Source organism: Pseudorca crassidens, chromosome 6 (genome assembly GCF_039906515.1).
Source record: "Pseudorca crassidens isolate mPseCra1 chromosome 6, mPseCra1.hap1, whole genome shotgun sequence".
Classification (NCBI taxonomy): domain Eukaryota; kingdom Metazoa; phylum Chordata; class Mammalia; order Artiodactyla; family Delphinidae; genus Pseudorca; species Pseudorca crassidens.
The window spans coordinates 71,203,004-71,218,821 of NC_090301.1; the positions used below are offsets into that span (position 1 = coordinate 71,203,004).

The 15,818-nt window shown below is 38.8% G+C and overlaps 1 protein-coding gene across 1 annotated transcript in view; it reads left to right on the plus strand.

Moving 5' to 3' along the window:
* The window catches only part of PLA2R1 (phospholipase A2 receptor 1), a 111,957-nt gene that overhangs the window by 25,444 nt on the left and 70,695 nt on the right, over positions 1-15,818 (plus strand). Inside the window, 5 exon segments of the mRNA XM_067741774.1 lie at positions 3,755-3,928; positions 9,160-9,273; positions 10,089-10,232; positions 13,467-13,661; positions 14,959-15,116. Coding sequence (XP_067597875.1) covers positions 3,755-3,928; positions 9,160-9,273; positions 10,089-10,232; positions 13,467-13,661; positions 14,959-15,116 — 785 coding nt within the window.

A 15,818-nucleotide genomic window follows, 5' to 3' on the forward strand; every position in this document is an offset into this window, starting at 1 on the left:
GTAAAGCATTGGGGATGAACAGCAGAAAGTGCTGACTTGGTTTGGTATCCCTTTTACATGAGATTTACCAACAGAACACTTTTCAGGGAGCAGATATTCAATAACTATTTGCTAAGTGTATGAAAGACCAAAGAGAGAAAAATAGTAACTCTGTAGTCTGGAGTTGCTTCAATAGTATAAGAGTTCTTTTTTTTAAAAGAATTCAACCATTTTTTAAAGTGGCAGGAAAGATACACCTGGGACAATGACAAAGCTGTATACTTAGGGATGACAAAAAAGCCATATTAATAGAGAAGGAGAAATGGCTGCATCTCAGTCATAATCTATAATAAAATCAGTGTTGACATGAATATACTTCAGTTCATTAGAAGAAAGGTGTATTTTGAAAGGGAAAAAAATCACCATCATGCAAAAGATTTTTGGCAATCTTTCTTCAAACAGTAGGAGATGCAAAGATATATAGGATGGGCTTCCCTGGTGGCGCAGTGGTTGAGAGTCTGCCTGCCAATGCAGGGGACACGGGTTCGAGCCCTGGTCTGGGAAGATCCCACATGCCGCGGAGCAACTGGGCCCATGAGCCACAACTACTGAGCCTGTGCGTCTGGAGCCTGTGCTCCACAACAAGAGAGGCCGCGATAGTAAGAGGCCCACGCACCGCGATGCAGAGTGGCCCCCGCTCGCCACAACTGGAGAAAGCCCTCGCACAGAAACGAAGACCCAATGCAGCCAAAAGTAAAAATAAATAAATAAATAAAAAGATATATAGGACATAGCTGCTTCCTTCAAGGAGCTCAGAATTTAGCGACAGAAGAGATGATATAAAGACAACCAAAGATGCAAAGAAATATAACAATCTGATGGCATCCCTTAGACTAGAATTTTTCAAGAAAAAGTAAATGTACCAGCCTACAATTTTCAGTGGCTTAGAAGCAGAAGTTAGTTATGAATAAGCAAGAGGACTAAGAATAAATACACGCAAATGCCCCGGGCCAGGACGGGACCCTGTGGCAAGGGAGTTCCTGGGGAACAGTCTCTGAGGACAAGATGAGCATGCAGGAGGCCTCCTGGGGAGGAGTCTCAGGATCGATACACACGGAAACGAAGGGAAGAGAGCAGGATTGCACAGGACGGTGATGCAGGGCTGGTGACTCCCCACACTGACCCACAAGGAGTTCTCAGGCTGGATTTGCCCCTAGTTGGGGTGAGAGGAGGGGTCTTATAGCCCTGCACTGACCAGTCATGGTTTGCAGACTGCACTTAGGAAGGGAGAGTGGTATTGGGCAAGGAGCCTCTTCAGCCAAAGCAATCCTTGAAGAAGGCTTCATGTTGAGAGGTGTCTGCTGGCAGCTGGGGAAATTAGACCTTCGGTCCTGAAGGGAGATCAGAAGAACACATCACAGTGCCCAGGCCCAGGGTGGCACGTTCATTCCACTTGTTACCATGAAATCTTCAAATCGGATCCATGGAGTGACACGCAGCCCATCTAGAGAAGCAAAGAGAGGACTTGTGTCTGACGGCATAGAAATACAAATTCTTATATTTTAGTTACAACCAAATTTTAATGACAAATGGATTGCCTTGTTAGAAGAATATGGGCACCTTTTGCAAACATTTGACTGGGAGTTTCCTTTTGATTAAACTTAAGAACTGGCACACATAACACAAAGCCAGGGGAGATCTAACAAAACTGGGAACTGTAATTTGTAGCCCAGACAGGATCACCTGTAAGCCTCTCATCTTAACTGTTTAATGTATAGAATTCAGGAAGATTTCTGCAAAAGGCTGCTTTACGTAGCTTAATCCATGTCCTGTTGAAAGGGCAGGACCAACTGTTGGCAAAAATGGGAATGAGATCAACTGAAGTGTCCTCCGAACCTTTTCTTATCATGGCATGGCTTATCATGGAGGTAATTAGGACTTATTATCAAATCTTTACCCAAGGCAGTAGATGAGAGGTAGGTACCCTATACCCAGATCTCTCCTTTTGACATCCTTCTCCTATGTCCCTTTCTGACATCCTACTATCTTCTAGTAGCCGAAGGCTACTCATACCTGCTCTCCTTGGGAAGTGCTTCAAATGATTTCTTTCAAACCAGGGTTTCCCAGTGTTTGCTTTGTGAACCATTTGCATTAGAATCAGTAATACGTTAGAAAGTCAGCTTTCTGAATCCCACCCCGACCTTCCAATTCAAAATCTCTGAGACTGAGAACCAGGAACCTGTGGTTTTTTTTAAGAAGCTGGCTAAGTGATTTTTGTGCACACTGAAATTGTAAACACTCCTCTTTCATGGCCTCAGCTCTCACACAGGATGAACAGGGCTAAACTGATGTCTGATAATGCTTAGTGTGTTGTCCATCTCATGGATGGCATAGCTTTTTAACTGAAGATGGTCTCTAAGGGTTCAAACTCAATGGGGAAATTTCAGCCACCAGGGCAAGATGATCACTGAAGATGTCCTCCTCCCTTTCTCTTCCTCTTCCTACAGTTTTCCTTGGTGATAGACTTGTCTTCTTGGTGATAGATCCTCCTTCAATCTTGGATCCTTCTATAAATACACGTGTCAGTCAGGAAACTCTGTAGACGACCTTAGATTTATATAATAGCTTCTCCTTAACTAACTCCGTTCTGGGGAAGGCACATTGCAACCAGATATGAAAACAAACTTTCCACATTCCCAAGGGAGCCATCTAACTAAGTATTGTGGGGAAAAGAAAACAAACCAAAAAGATTTCATTGTCAAATAAGTTTGAAGTATACTGAATTAAAATGAAGCTGTTTCTTTATTAGAGAACTTCTCAGAGGCTTTAATATGTTGCTGTGTATTATGAATTCCCCGGAGGAGGCTACACATGCACTGTCCCAGCTTTTCTTGGAGAGCTCTTGAAGCTGTCATACTCTGTGGATTGCACTTCGGGAAAAGTTGTTCTAGATTTTAGCAGATTGTCTGCTCATCAGTTACACTCATGCTGTAGCGTGGTTCCCATTGTCTGAAATTCTTCGGCTGAGTTTGACTCCGGGTAATTTTTATGGCTGCTTAGGTTCACCTTAGGGTTTGAGTTAAAGCACCCAAAGTAGGTCTTCATTTGCTGTTATTTCAATAAACTTCAGATTTCAGAGCCACGTCTCATATTTTATTAAATTTACTTTTAAGCAAACTACACAATCCTTGGCCAATGTTTTGCAAGTGGATTTTGCTTCTCCTCCTTTTGACTGAGAGAACTTTCTTAAACTAAATATCAGTGTTCCTGTTCTCAATGTGTATTTGAAAACTTCTGTTCATTTTAGAGTCATGTTTCTACTGTATCCCTTTTATTCCATCTAGCATTTTGGTATTGGCAGGGAAAAGCTTTTTGAAACAATATTTGCATCTATCTCAGATAAATACTTCCGTTCACACAGCTTTCAGTATAAAGTTCTGACTTTAAAGAATTCAGATGTTATTTTCACAAATATCTATACTCCAATTGTATTTCCTTCTCTTAAAAATAGCTAATGTCATTTTCCCAGAAAGGATCAGAGCTTCTTTATTGATAATTTCTTGAACTTCCTTTCAATCTTGAACAGGTTTTACCATAAAGTGTTTACGGGAAAACAATGCAGATTTCATCATAAAGACCTAATCAAGAATAGATAAGGGCTCTGAAGAAGTTTTAGGAGTTGCAAGTTGGAATCATGCCATTCAAATTCATCTTAGAAATATATCGCCATATAAATAAAATCAGATTATAACGTTTTAATGGATTTTGTTTTCAGCATCTACAGAGGTGGGTTGTGACGCTGTCTGGGAGAAGGATCTCAATTCACACATTTGCTACCAATTCAATCTGCTTTCCTCCCTCTCCTGGAGCGAGGCACACTCTTCATGCCAGATGCAAGGAGGTGCTTTATTAAGTATTGCAGATGAGACTGAAGAAAATTTCATAAGGAGTAAGTAGGTGGATGATGCACATTGATGTCGGTACAATTAAAATGATTGGTCTTTACAGTTATGTCCATGTATGCCAAGATGCCTTCTGGAAAGAAAAGGTCCCTTGGAAAATATTTTTCTGTTATTAACATGGCCCAAACTCACACCCAGAATTTTGACCTGAACCCTGGGCCATTCCATTTGACACCTGGCCGTGCCTCTCTTATTTTCTCCCCCCTGGAAAAGAGAAGTTGAGGCTACAGCAAGGGACCCAGGAGAATTTTCAGCTCCAACAAGTGCATAGGGAGACTTCCAAACTTAAGTCCGAATTCCTGCTTTGCTGGGCAGCTTAGCCATTCCGTTTCCATTTATAAATAATTAAGCTGTTTACTAATTAAGCAGAATCTTGCCTGTCAGTCACTGTGTGTAGTAGGGTTTCCAGTGGATGCCAAAGAACTTAAAATTTAATTGGAAAAGCAAAAGCACATACATGTTAACTAATGCTGTAAAGTAATAACATAAACTGTCAAAAGACTGCTAAGGAGCTGGGTCTGATCTGTTTCACCTCTCACCTAAACTCTCTTTTTACTTCTCTTTTATAGATTAAATGTGTTTGTAGATGGGTACATGCAGCATTTAAAAATCTTTCTGAAACATTTGAAAGTGTCACAAAACTAGTCACTTTCATTAAAAGTTTCTGATGCTTTTTTTCCAAATTATATTACACATGTTTCCTCTAGAATAACAATAATAAAATTATTCTAGGATAATTTTAAAAGTTCAAGTATACAGAAAGAAAACCAAAGGAAAAACTCTCATAGTTCCACAATCCAGAGATAACCATGTTTCTTCTGCAAAAAAAACCCCATACAAATGCATGCATAATCCATAGTATCTATGAAAAATGCTATTGAATAAAAAGATGAGACGGTTGTTGCACAGAGGTTAGGAACAGGGGCCAAAGAGCCACCTGCATGGGTTTGAATCCCACCTCCATCACTTACTAGCAGTGCTAAAGAAGTAACTTAGGGCTTCCCTGGTGGCGCAGTGGTTGAGAGTCCGCCTGCAGATGCAGGGGACGCGGGTTCGTGCCCCGGTCCGGGAAGATCCCACATGCCGCGGAGCGGCTGGGCCCGTGAGCCGTGGCCGCTGAGCCTGCGCGTCCGGAGCCTGTGCTCCGCAACGGGAGAGGCCACAACAGTGCGAGGCCCGCGTACCGAAAAAAAAAAAAAAAAAAAAAAAAGAAAAAGTAACTTAACCTCTCTGTGCCTCAACTTCCCCCCTCTATCAAATGGAAATAATAACAATACCTACTTTTTGGTGGTGAAAATTACATATTATAGAACAGGTGAAAATTTAGAAAAGTGCCTGGCACACAAATCAAACACTCAGTATGTGTTAAACATTTAACAGCAACTACGCGCACAGTTTAGTAACATGCTTATATAATTTACCTGCATAGAATGAACATCTGTCCGTGTCTATAAATACAGATCTATATCATAGTTTTTAATGGTTACATAGTGATACAGGTTAGAGATAATATATTTAGCTAATCTCCAAATATTAGATAGGGATAGGTAGGTAAAATTCTTTATTTTGTTTTTATTTACTTATTTGTTGCTATGTAAAACCATCCCTCACATACCTTTGTGCATAGATCCCTGATTATTTCTCTCTAAGTTTGTAGAAGTGGATTCACTGGGTGGAAGAGGAAGCATATTTTAAGGCTTTTGAAAGTCATTAATAACTTCTAGAAGGATTGTAACAAATGCATGAACAGTATAGTTCTGCCCTTTTCCCCACAGACTTGCAAAAGTGGGAAATTATCACTGAAAGTGATCTGAGTGAGTCATATTGCAGGAAAACGCCCATTTCCAAAATCATTATTAGCCTGTAATGGTATTTATAGAAAATTTTGTGCACCATTTATGAATTACAATTGTTATCTATTTTGACTGCTGGGATCTTTAATAAGAGGGTTTGGACTTAATCAGACTTGGATAAAGATTAAAGGAATAAGATATGTCAGAGACTTTGATTTAAATACCACAATTTTATAATAAGATTTTGGGGATTGTTTAGATTGGGAAAACAGAAGAGTATTCATTAAGACAGAAGCTTGTTCTGACCAAGGTATTTTTTAATGTTGAAAATAGTCTACTGTTTCTTGTTAATCGCTGATGAACATTAACTATGGTATAAGGAATTATCTAAACTGCCACAAATGCCAGGAAATAGCCAAAGGAATTTCAGTTTGCATTTATTAGTATAGAATTGTGAGCCAATTTACTTGTAAAGCTAAATAGACTATTTTTGTACTTTTAAACACAGATTAGAAATTATACAATGATTTTTTAATATGTACTGTTAAAACAGTCACACAGAGGGTATTCAAAATAACTCTAAGGTAAGAATAATTAATACTTAAATATTTTAAGTAGATTACTTGAAAGCAGCACTTGGCACTTACCCCGATATGAAATGTGGAAATTTCTCCGTCTTGTCAATCCATCTTCCATTCTGCCTTCTGTCATGATGACACCAGTTAGATGATTTAATCAAATGGTGCTATTGGAAGGACTAACCAAATAGACATTAGGAAGAGACTTGTGTTTATGCCCCAGAAACTTGGAAAGGCAGAGCCCGTGAATGCTGTTCCTGTCCAGTGATTTCAGGGATCTCAAAATTATAAAGCACCTTTTTCTCTTTCCTTAAAGGTTTAGCTTCTTCCAGTTTTCCACTGTTGTTTCAAAATACCCAATCACAGAAGGTGCTGCAGCCTTGTGATGTGAATGCACTAATCTTTACAACCTTGGTGACCATACAATCGATCATCCAGACTGAGACCCTTTGAAGAGTAAAAGGTTCTGCCATCAATACTTATTCTGGAACTACCAGCATAAGCCATGAATTTTCCAGGCAAACTGGGACATACAGTCACCCTATTTATCACTCTTATCTGTGAGGGTCTCAGTCTCAGGCAGGGCCCCTGCATCTGGCTCAGAATAAATTGGGTTCTGAAGCAGATGAATCATAAGGGATCAATGCTGTCCTTTATAGATTAGAAGATTCAACGGCAACATTTGAAAGTGTCACAAAATTACTTTCACTAAAGTCTCTGACACTGTTTTTTCCCCAAATATTACAGCACGCGTGGTACATGTTTGTTGTAATTTTTTAAAGTTCAGGTGCACAAAAAGGAAAACCAAAGAAAAATTTCCCCTAATTCTACAATTTTGAGAAGCATATTTTTCTACACAAGCATGTCAAGGCACATGTTTCTACATAGCACTGATAACAAAATTGGAATTGAATTAAAACAGGAGGAGCCGAGGCACAATGGTTAGGAGAAGGGGCCTACAGAAAGCTTTCTCCCACACCAAGCTGAAGAAGCATTTGCACTGCTCATGGCCCCAACCTGCTATTTTTTTTTTAACATCTTTATTGGAGTATAATTGCTTTACAATGGTGTGTTAGTTTCTGCTTTATAACAAAGTGAATCAGCTATACATATACATATATCCCCATATCTCCTCCCTCTTGCGTCTCCCTCCCTCCCACCCTCCCTATCCCACCCCTCTAGGGGGTCACAGAGCACCGAGCTGATCTCCCCGTGCTATGTGGCTGCTTCCCACTAGCTATCTATTTTACGTTTGGTAGTGTATATATGTCCATGCCCACTTTGTCCCAGCTTACCCTTCCCCCTCCCCATATCCTCAAATCCATTCTCTAGTAGGTCTGTGTCTTTATTCCCATCCTGCCCCTAGATTCTTCATGACCATTTTTTTTTTTTAGATTCCATATATATGTGTTAGCATACAGTATTTGTTTTTCTCTTCCTGACTTAACTTCACTCTGTATGACAGACTCTAGGTCCATCCACCTCACTACAAATAACTCAATTTCGTTTCTTTTTATGGCTGAGTAATATTCCATTGTATATATGTGCCACATCGTCTTTATCCATTCATCTGTCGATGGACACTTAGGTTGCATCCATGTCCTGGCTATTGTAAATAGAGCTGCAGTGAACATTTTGGGACATGACTCTTTTTGAATTATGGTTTTCTCAGGGTATATGCTGTCCTTTATAGATTAGAAGATTCAACGGCAACATTGATTGTTGTGGGATTGCTGGGTCATATGGTAGTTCTATTTTTAGTTTTTTAAGGAACCTCCATACTGTTCTCCATAGTGGCTGTATCAATTTACATTCCCACCAACAGTGCAAGAGGGTTCCCTTTTCTCCACACCCTCTCCAGCATTCATTGTTTGTAAATTTTTTGATGATGGCCATTCTGACTGGTGTGAGATGGTACCTCATTGTAGTTTTGATTTGCATTTCTCTAATGGTTAATGATGTTGAGCATTCTTTCATGTATTTGTTGGTACTCTGTATATCTTCTTTGGAGAAATGTCTATTTAGGTCTTCTGCCCATTTTTGGATTGGCCAACCTGCTATTGATCCCTCTACATACCCTGGTCCCGTGGATTCTGCTCTCCTCTTGGCCAGACAACCCCCACTGGCTCTCGACTGGACAGCCCTTCCCCCATTTCTTTAGCATACCTTAAATTTGAGGGCTTGCCTCCCGGCACTAACAACACTTAATATGCCTTCTGCTTCCTAGCCAGACCCCTAAGGAAAAGGTCCTCTAAGTTGTTCAATTTTTTTAACTGTGAAATATTTCAAGAGTATTGACAAGTGTAAACATTACATCTCTGCACACACATACCCATTATAGAGATTTAATAGCATTTCTTCCTATTCCTCTTTCTCAGGGCCTGAGGTAGCCTGAGCTCAGTGTACTCGAGTCCTGAGCCTCCAGATTGAGGCCACCAGACACATGTGGCAAAAAAATAGGAAGACAGAGGGGCACTTTGTAGGACTGGCCCTGGGCACTTCCTCCTTCCCCCTCTAAAACCCTCAAGTGGGTAAGCTCACATGGGTCAGATGGTCTCAGATTTGAAACCATGAACTGTTGATGGATTGACGACCGTTGAGAGGCAGCATTCCTGTATGCTTAGATTAAACACTGCACAGTTGCTGTCAGCGAGCCTTTAGGAGACTGCCATGTTTCTCAGGCTGGCTTTTTTTACTCTGAAGCACCAGGGTGGTGTTTAGTGGCACTTAAACTCTTTTCTGCCATTGATGGAGTTAATTTATGACTCCATGCCCCAGGAACAGGAAAACAAGAAAGACGTGTAACATTGATATTTTTTTTGAAACTCCGTATTTCTCTTATTTCAGAGCACTTTGGCAATGAAGCAGTGGAAGTATGGATAGGTCTGAATCAGCTAGATGAAAATGCTGGTTGGCAGTGGTCGGATAGAACACCACTCAACTATCTGAACTGGAACCCAGGTACCTGCAGCGTTTTGTTTATCTTCAACAGGTGGCATCGTCCCATAGCCTAAAATAGCAATATTCCCACATATGTATACGACGTGTTATTGTGAAAGTGGCTTATAAACATTTTTAAAGCCTGATTGAATTTCTATAAGGCATGCTTTTCCAAACGAGAAAATGGAGGCCAAGAAGGTAAGCCAAGGGTGCATGAGGATTTGGGTCAAAACCAAGATTCTAATCAGTTGTTTTAAAAATAGCAACAGAGATAAGAAATTAAATCTCAGAAGTAGATGTTTATGTACAGATTGTTTTCGTATATTTTTTCCCACTCTCTCCTAGTCAATTTCCTCTCTCTTCAGTTAACCTTTGCCCTCCAAAGATATGATCAATTACTGTCTTACATCAGTATGTCTCGCACAAAAAAAGGAAAATTGGTTTTTCTTAGGGATTCTAAGTCAATTACATTAACTGTGTAATACAACGCACTCACATTATGTTTAAATGTGTTGTTTAAAAGATTGTTATAGTTGAATCTTGAATAACTAGAAAATATAATAAAGTACGATTGCATTTTGTGAAAAAAAATAGCAACAGATTGAAAAATATCTCTCTACCTTAAAACAATAAAATCAGCTGTTGCTATCTTTGGGAAATCATTTCATTGTCATGCCTGGACTTCAACTGCAAAATCATAAATATAACATCTTATAGGATTTACTACATATGCCAAAGAGAAGTGCTGTCTCCTTGATGCTAAAACTACATTTCAGTATATATTGAACTAACTGCTTTTGCTTCTAACATTAAGTACACACATATTGTATTTTCAGAAATAAATTTTGAGCCATTTGTTGAATATCACTGTGGAACTTTTAATGCATTTATGCCAAATGCCTGGAGAAGTCGGGATTGTGAGTCCACTTTGCCTTACATATGTAAAAAATATCTAAACCATACTGATCACGAAGTAGTTGGTGAGTGTTTTTATTTTAAGCTGTTTTTATAAGTAAGTTGCTTACTTGCCCTCTCAATATATTCAAAGTCCTTTATTTTTTGCTAATAATTTATAATTTAAACTTAGCTAAGGCTAGTTTTTATATGAATAAAAATGTGTAACAAGATAAGATCTGTTATTCCAAAGGTACCATGAATTTAATAAATGCATTTAGGTTTTTACTAAAAACTAAAGCAAAATAACCTAAGTATAGAAAACATTTTCTCCCTCTCTTTTTAAAAACTTTGCTTTCTTATTCATTTTGCCTTAGAACAACAAGATATGCTTCATTTTCTATTCTAGTTGAGTTTTATTTATTTATGGTTACCCTAGAAATTAAACATATGAATTAGAAAATAGTTTTATAAAATTATTTACTTCATTGATCTCCTATCATACTCTATATCTCTTGTTAGTAATACTTCCTCCTTGAAATAACAAACAAAATTTTAGGTGTACCTAAGACTTAAATACCACATAATTACAATCTAGTACCTGAAGCTCAGTTATTTCTATTCTTAAGATCTATTACTTCTTCTTAGTTTCTATGGAATTAATGTCTGAACTCAGGAAGTAGAGATAAAAACATAACCATTTTTAAAGAATCATTACCAGCATAATTAGAAACAACTCTACATTTAAAACAATAATCTGAATTATCTTTCTAAAATATTATCCCTTACAGTTAAGCTTTTATATTTTATTTTATTTTTTTATAGATTTATTTATTTTTTTGGGGGGGGGCTGCGTTGGGTCTTCGTTGCTGTGTGCGGGGTTTCTCAAGTTGCAGCGAGCAGGGGTTACTCTTCATCGACGTAGGCAGGCTTCTCATTGTGGTGGCTTCTCTTGTTGTGTAGCACAGACACGCGGGCTTCAGTAGTTGTGGCCTGCGGGCTCTAGAGCACAGGCTCAGTAGTTGTGGCTCACGGGCTTAGTTGCTCCGCGGCATGTGGGATTTTCCGGGACCAGGGATTGAATCCATATCCCTTGCATTGGTAGGCAGATTCTTAACCACTGCACCACCAGGGAAGTCCCCAATTAAGCTTTTTAATTTACGATATTATGTTATGTTAATTTACAATATTGTGTTAGTTTCAGGTGTACAGCAAAGTGATTTAGTTGTGTGTGTGTATATATATATATATATATATATATATATATATATTCTTTTTCAGCTTCTTTTCCATGATAGGTTATGACAAGATACTGAATATAGTTCCCTGTGCTATACAGTAGGTCCTTGCTGTTTATCTATTTTACATAGAGTAGTGTGTATCTGTTAATCCCAATCTTCAAATTTATCCCCCCCTTTCCCCTTTGATACCCATAAGTTTGTTTTCAATGTCTGTGAGTCTATTTCTCTTTTATAAGTAAGTTCACTTGTATCATTTTTTTAGATTCCACACATAAGTGATATCATATGATATTTGTCTTTGTCTGACTTACTTCATTTAGTATGAAAATTTCTAGGTCCATTCATGTTGCTACAGATGGCATTATCTCATTCTTTTTTATGGCTGAGTAGTACTCCATTGTGTATATGTACCATATCTTCTTTATCCATTCATGTGTCGATGGACATTTAGGTTGCTTCCATATCTTGGCTACTGTAAATAGTGCTGCTATGAACATTGGGATGAATGTATCTTTTTGAATTAGAGTTTTCATCTTTTCTGGAGTTTTCAGGAGTGGGATTGCAGGATCATATGGTAACTCTATTTTCAGCTTTTTAAGGAACCTCCTTACTGTTCTCTATAATGGTTGTACCAATTTATGTTCCTGCCAACAGTGTAGGAGGGTCCCCTTTTCTCCACACCCTCTTACAATTAAGCTTTAACTTTTATTTTCCTTTAAGTAGCTAAGCCTAAAGATATTGTAGAATATGGGGGTGAGGAGAAGAAGCATCTCATCATTTTTTTGCGTAGACATTTTTTCATTATGTCAAGAATGTGCTGACATTGCTATCACTGTTATTGTCCTGTCCCTCCCTCTTTTCCTTTCATTTTCCTGCCTCAATTTCTTCTGTCTTCATTTTTTTTCTTATGCCCTCCTGCACTGCCTCCTGCTATCCTTCTTTTCTTCAATTTTATTTGCTCTCCTGATCTATTAATTGAGGTCAGAAGACCAGAAATGATGGCAGTTAAGCTAAGTTTGTTTGGATTACTTGCTGTTGTTTCAGGTCCAAAAAATACTTTTGATGATCTAGTCCAGTGTCTTCCAACTGTGCATCCAGGGTCCCCAGTTTCTTTCCTTATCTCCACCCTTACGTCAATCAGAGAAGTTCCTCTTTTATCTTTTTATCTTACCTCTAGAGTGAAGTTTAGGGTTCATTTTTTCAAGGGGTCTGTGACTGTGTTTTTAGGTTGATATTATCTATCTATCTAAATGTTCTAACATTCATCCACTGTGATTCTAATAGCTGTCAGAGTCCTAGAAGTGATTTTAAAAGAATGTCTTGTTTCCCAAATTAGCAGTGAAGTTGTTTCTAACTAAGTTAGTGCTTAAGGGAGGCACCCAGTTGTGGTTAATAAAATAAAGTAAAAATGCTGTCATCAGGCTGGGGGCAAGTTCCTGGAAGAGGAGAGCCAAAGTTGGCATGCACACAGCTGCCTTCCCTGCCAGTGTTAAAGCATCGTGGCATTATTTTGCTGTAAGTCGAACCCAGAGTCCATATGAACACAGAGGGACATCAGAGGCACTAAGCCTGACCCCCAAAATAAAAGCTATCATCTCTGCTCTAGATAAAGCGCCCAGAATTTCAGATTCTTTTCAGCTGAGAATAACTATCTACCCCCTGCACCTAATACTGTATATAAAATCCTTTAAAAAGCATTTAAATTGTGTTCCATAATACTCCTTTTTTAGTGTAAAAAGGTTTTTTTAAATGGATAGCTCTAAATGCTAAATTTTATATCTAGCCCTGACTCTCACTTTGGTTGTATGACCTTTATCAAGTCTCCTTAACCTCTTTGTGCCTTAGATAGCTCATCTGGAAAATGAAGCACTGAGATCCATTAGATCCTAGTCCAGATCATAGATGGGATCCTTTTCAAGTCTGAAGATCTAGAATGCTATGATCTATATCTTATTGTATCATATGCTTGTTTTTCAAATTTAAAAAATAATCATATATTAATGGTGATTTATATTGGGGGTAATAAGTAATGTTAAAACAATTGTGGTAAATAACTTCGTTTTTTGTTGGTTCAAACAGAAAACGATGCTTGGAAATATTATGCTACCCACTGTGAGCCTGGCTGGAATCCCCACAATCGTAATTGCTATAAACTTCAGAAAGAAAAAAAGACCTGGAATGAAGCTTTGCATTCTTGCCAGTCCAATAACAGTGCATTAATAGACATAGATTCGTTAGCAGAAGTGGAGTTTCTTGTAACCCTCCTTGGAGATGGTGAGTGCCAAGTGTCTTTGGTTTAAGAAGTATGAAATTAATGGAGTAACTCTCTTTATTAGTGAAGTTGAAAAGAAATTAAGCTATTTAAAATTGATTCTTTATGGCACATGTATCTGAAATTTCCAAATAATACCCAGGAGTGAAAATTCACTGAATTTTTACAAAATACATATTCAGAAACTTTGTAACATCTCATAGATGCCAGATATATTACATGTTTTCATTTTTGGGTTTTTTTTTTTTAAGGGGGAAAGGTCATTTCCTGAAATTTCTAATTTAAAAAACCTGAACCTGTAATTTAGCATAATGAGCACTAGATAGCAGTAATGCGCTGTGGCCATGTAATCCAAGCAATAAAGGAAATTCCTTACAAAATTGATTATATTAAAATAACTTTAGCCAGTGAAAATGGGTAATTTATTTGGTGTGGTGTTTTTCAAGCTGTGTAGCATGCTCAGGGGTTCCAAGCTCTGAGGCCTCCACCCAGCTTTACCCACCAGAGCAGATCTCCCCCTACCTATGTCATATATGGACATAGAATTCTGCTGGAAAACATTGAAATCATTGACTGAGAGTAAATCTTTTTTTAGTGGAAAAATCCGGCGTCTACTCTATTTCAATGTTAGGTTTTAGTTTGGAGTGAAAACAAAACTCCTTCTGTCATTGTTCCTCACCCTTTGCATTTGGGATTGAAAGAATCCCGTGGCTGCCTCTGTGTCAGCGGGGCACTGGAACACTCTCCCAGCCATCGAGGGTCTTTTCTCCCTACCTAGACTGGCCAGCTTTATTTTATTTACTTTTCCAGCAACCCCACTGCTCCTATTCAATGTTTCTAAGAATTTCTGCTCCTTTTTTTTCCCTAGCCAAAAGAAAAAAAGTAAAGCTAGACATCATTAAAACGTTTTTTTTTAAGTGCCTTTTCTTAATTCGATTGACCTTCCTATTTTTCCTTTTTCGGGGTAGAAGAAAAACCAGACTTTGCAGATCTACTTTCCATACTGTAGCACGAACTAACTAGAGTCCTGGCAATCTGACTTGCTTAAGCTTTCTCCTTGCCCTGGCTTTCACTGACACTCTGCCTCACTTATAAGGCCTATGTTGAGCAGATCCAGATAGACTAAGGGGGGAAGGGTTTAAGCAGGTATTTTATACCAAAACTTAAACAGGTTTCATTCCAAGAAGAAACAAAGAAGGAATCACATGCAAAGTGGTATATATTGGTAATAGCCCCTCTGTGTTATCACCTTTGCAGATACTAGGATTCTTGTAAGTAATTTACATTTATCTCTTGCAGAAAATGCATCAGAAACATGGATTGGTTTAAGCAACAATAAAATTCCAGTTTCCTTTGAATGGTCTGATGGCTCCTCAGTCATCTTTACTAATTGGCACACACCTGAGCCCCAAATTTTTCCAAATACAAGCCAGCTATGTGTCTCAGCGGAGCAATCTGTAAGTTGATTCATTTGTTCAATGCTCACTTTGCTGGACTTGTACTGAGGGCCACCTGTGCCAGGGACTTGGGCTGTGGCAGACACCAAGACAGGCACAGTGCCTGCTCCTCCTGGCGCTTCCACGCTAAGCAGTAAAACATATACACACTAAAAACACATGGTAATTATAGTTGTGATAATAGCTCTGAGGACATAGGTTCAAGATGGTGAGAAACTTGGGTTGGGACAGCTACTTCAGACAAGACAGTCAAGGAGGGCTCTCTGAAGAGGTGACATTTAAGCTGGGACTTGAACAAAAAAAAAATCTCTTGAAGAGCAGGAGAACATTCCAGGCAGGGGGCAGCTGCCCAAAGGCAGGCCAAGGCTTGCCATGTTTGATAATCAAAAAGGAGACCAGGATGGTGTGGAGGTATGGACGGTGAAAGGTGGTAGGAGATGGGGCAGGAAGAATGCAAAAAATGTGAGGCTTATAGGCCTGGGATAGGACCCACTAAAGGGCTTCAAGTAGATGAAAGCATGATCTGATTTACATTTTAAGATCAACTGTGGCTGCTACATAGAGAATTGATTGGAGAGAAGAGAGTGGAAGCAGAGAAACCAGTTTGGAGGCTACTCCTGTGGTTGAATTAGAGTAGTGAATATGGAGACAAGAAGACAGATTCAAGGATCCTCTAGAAGACAGGAATTGTTGCTAAAGCAG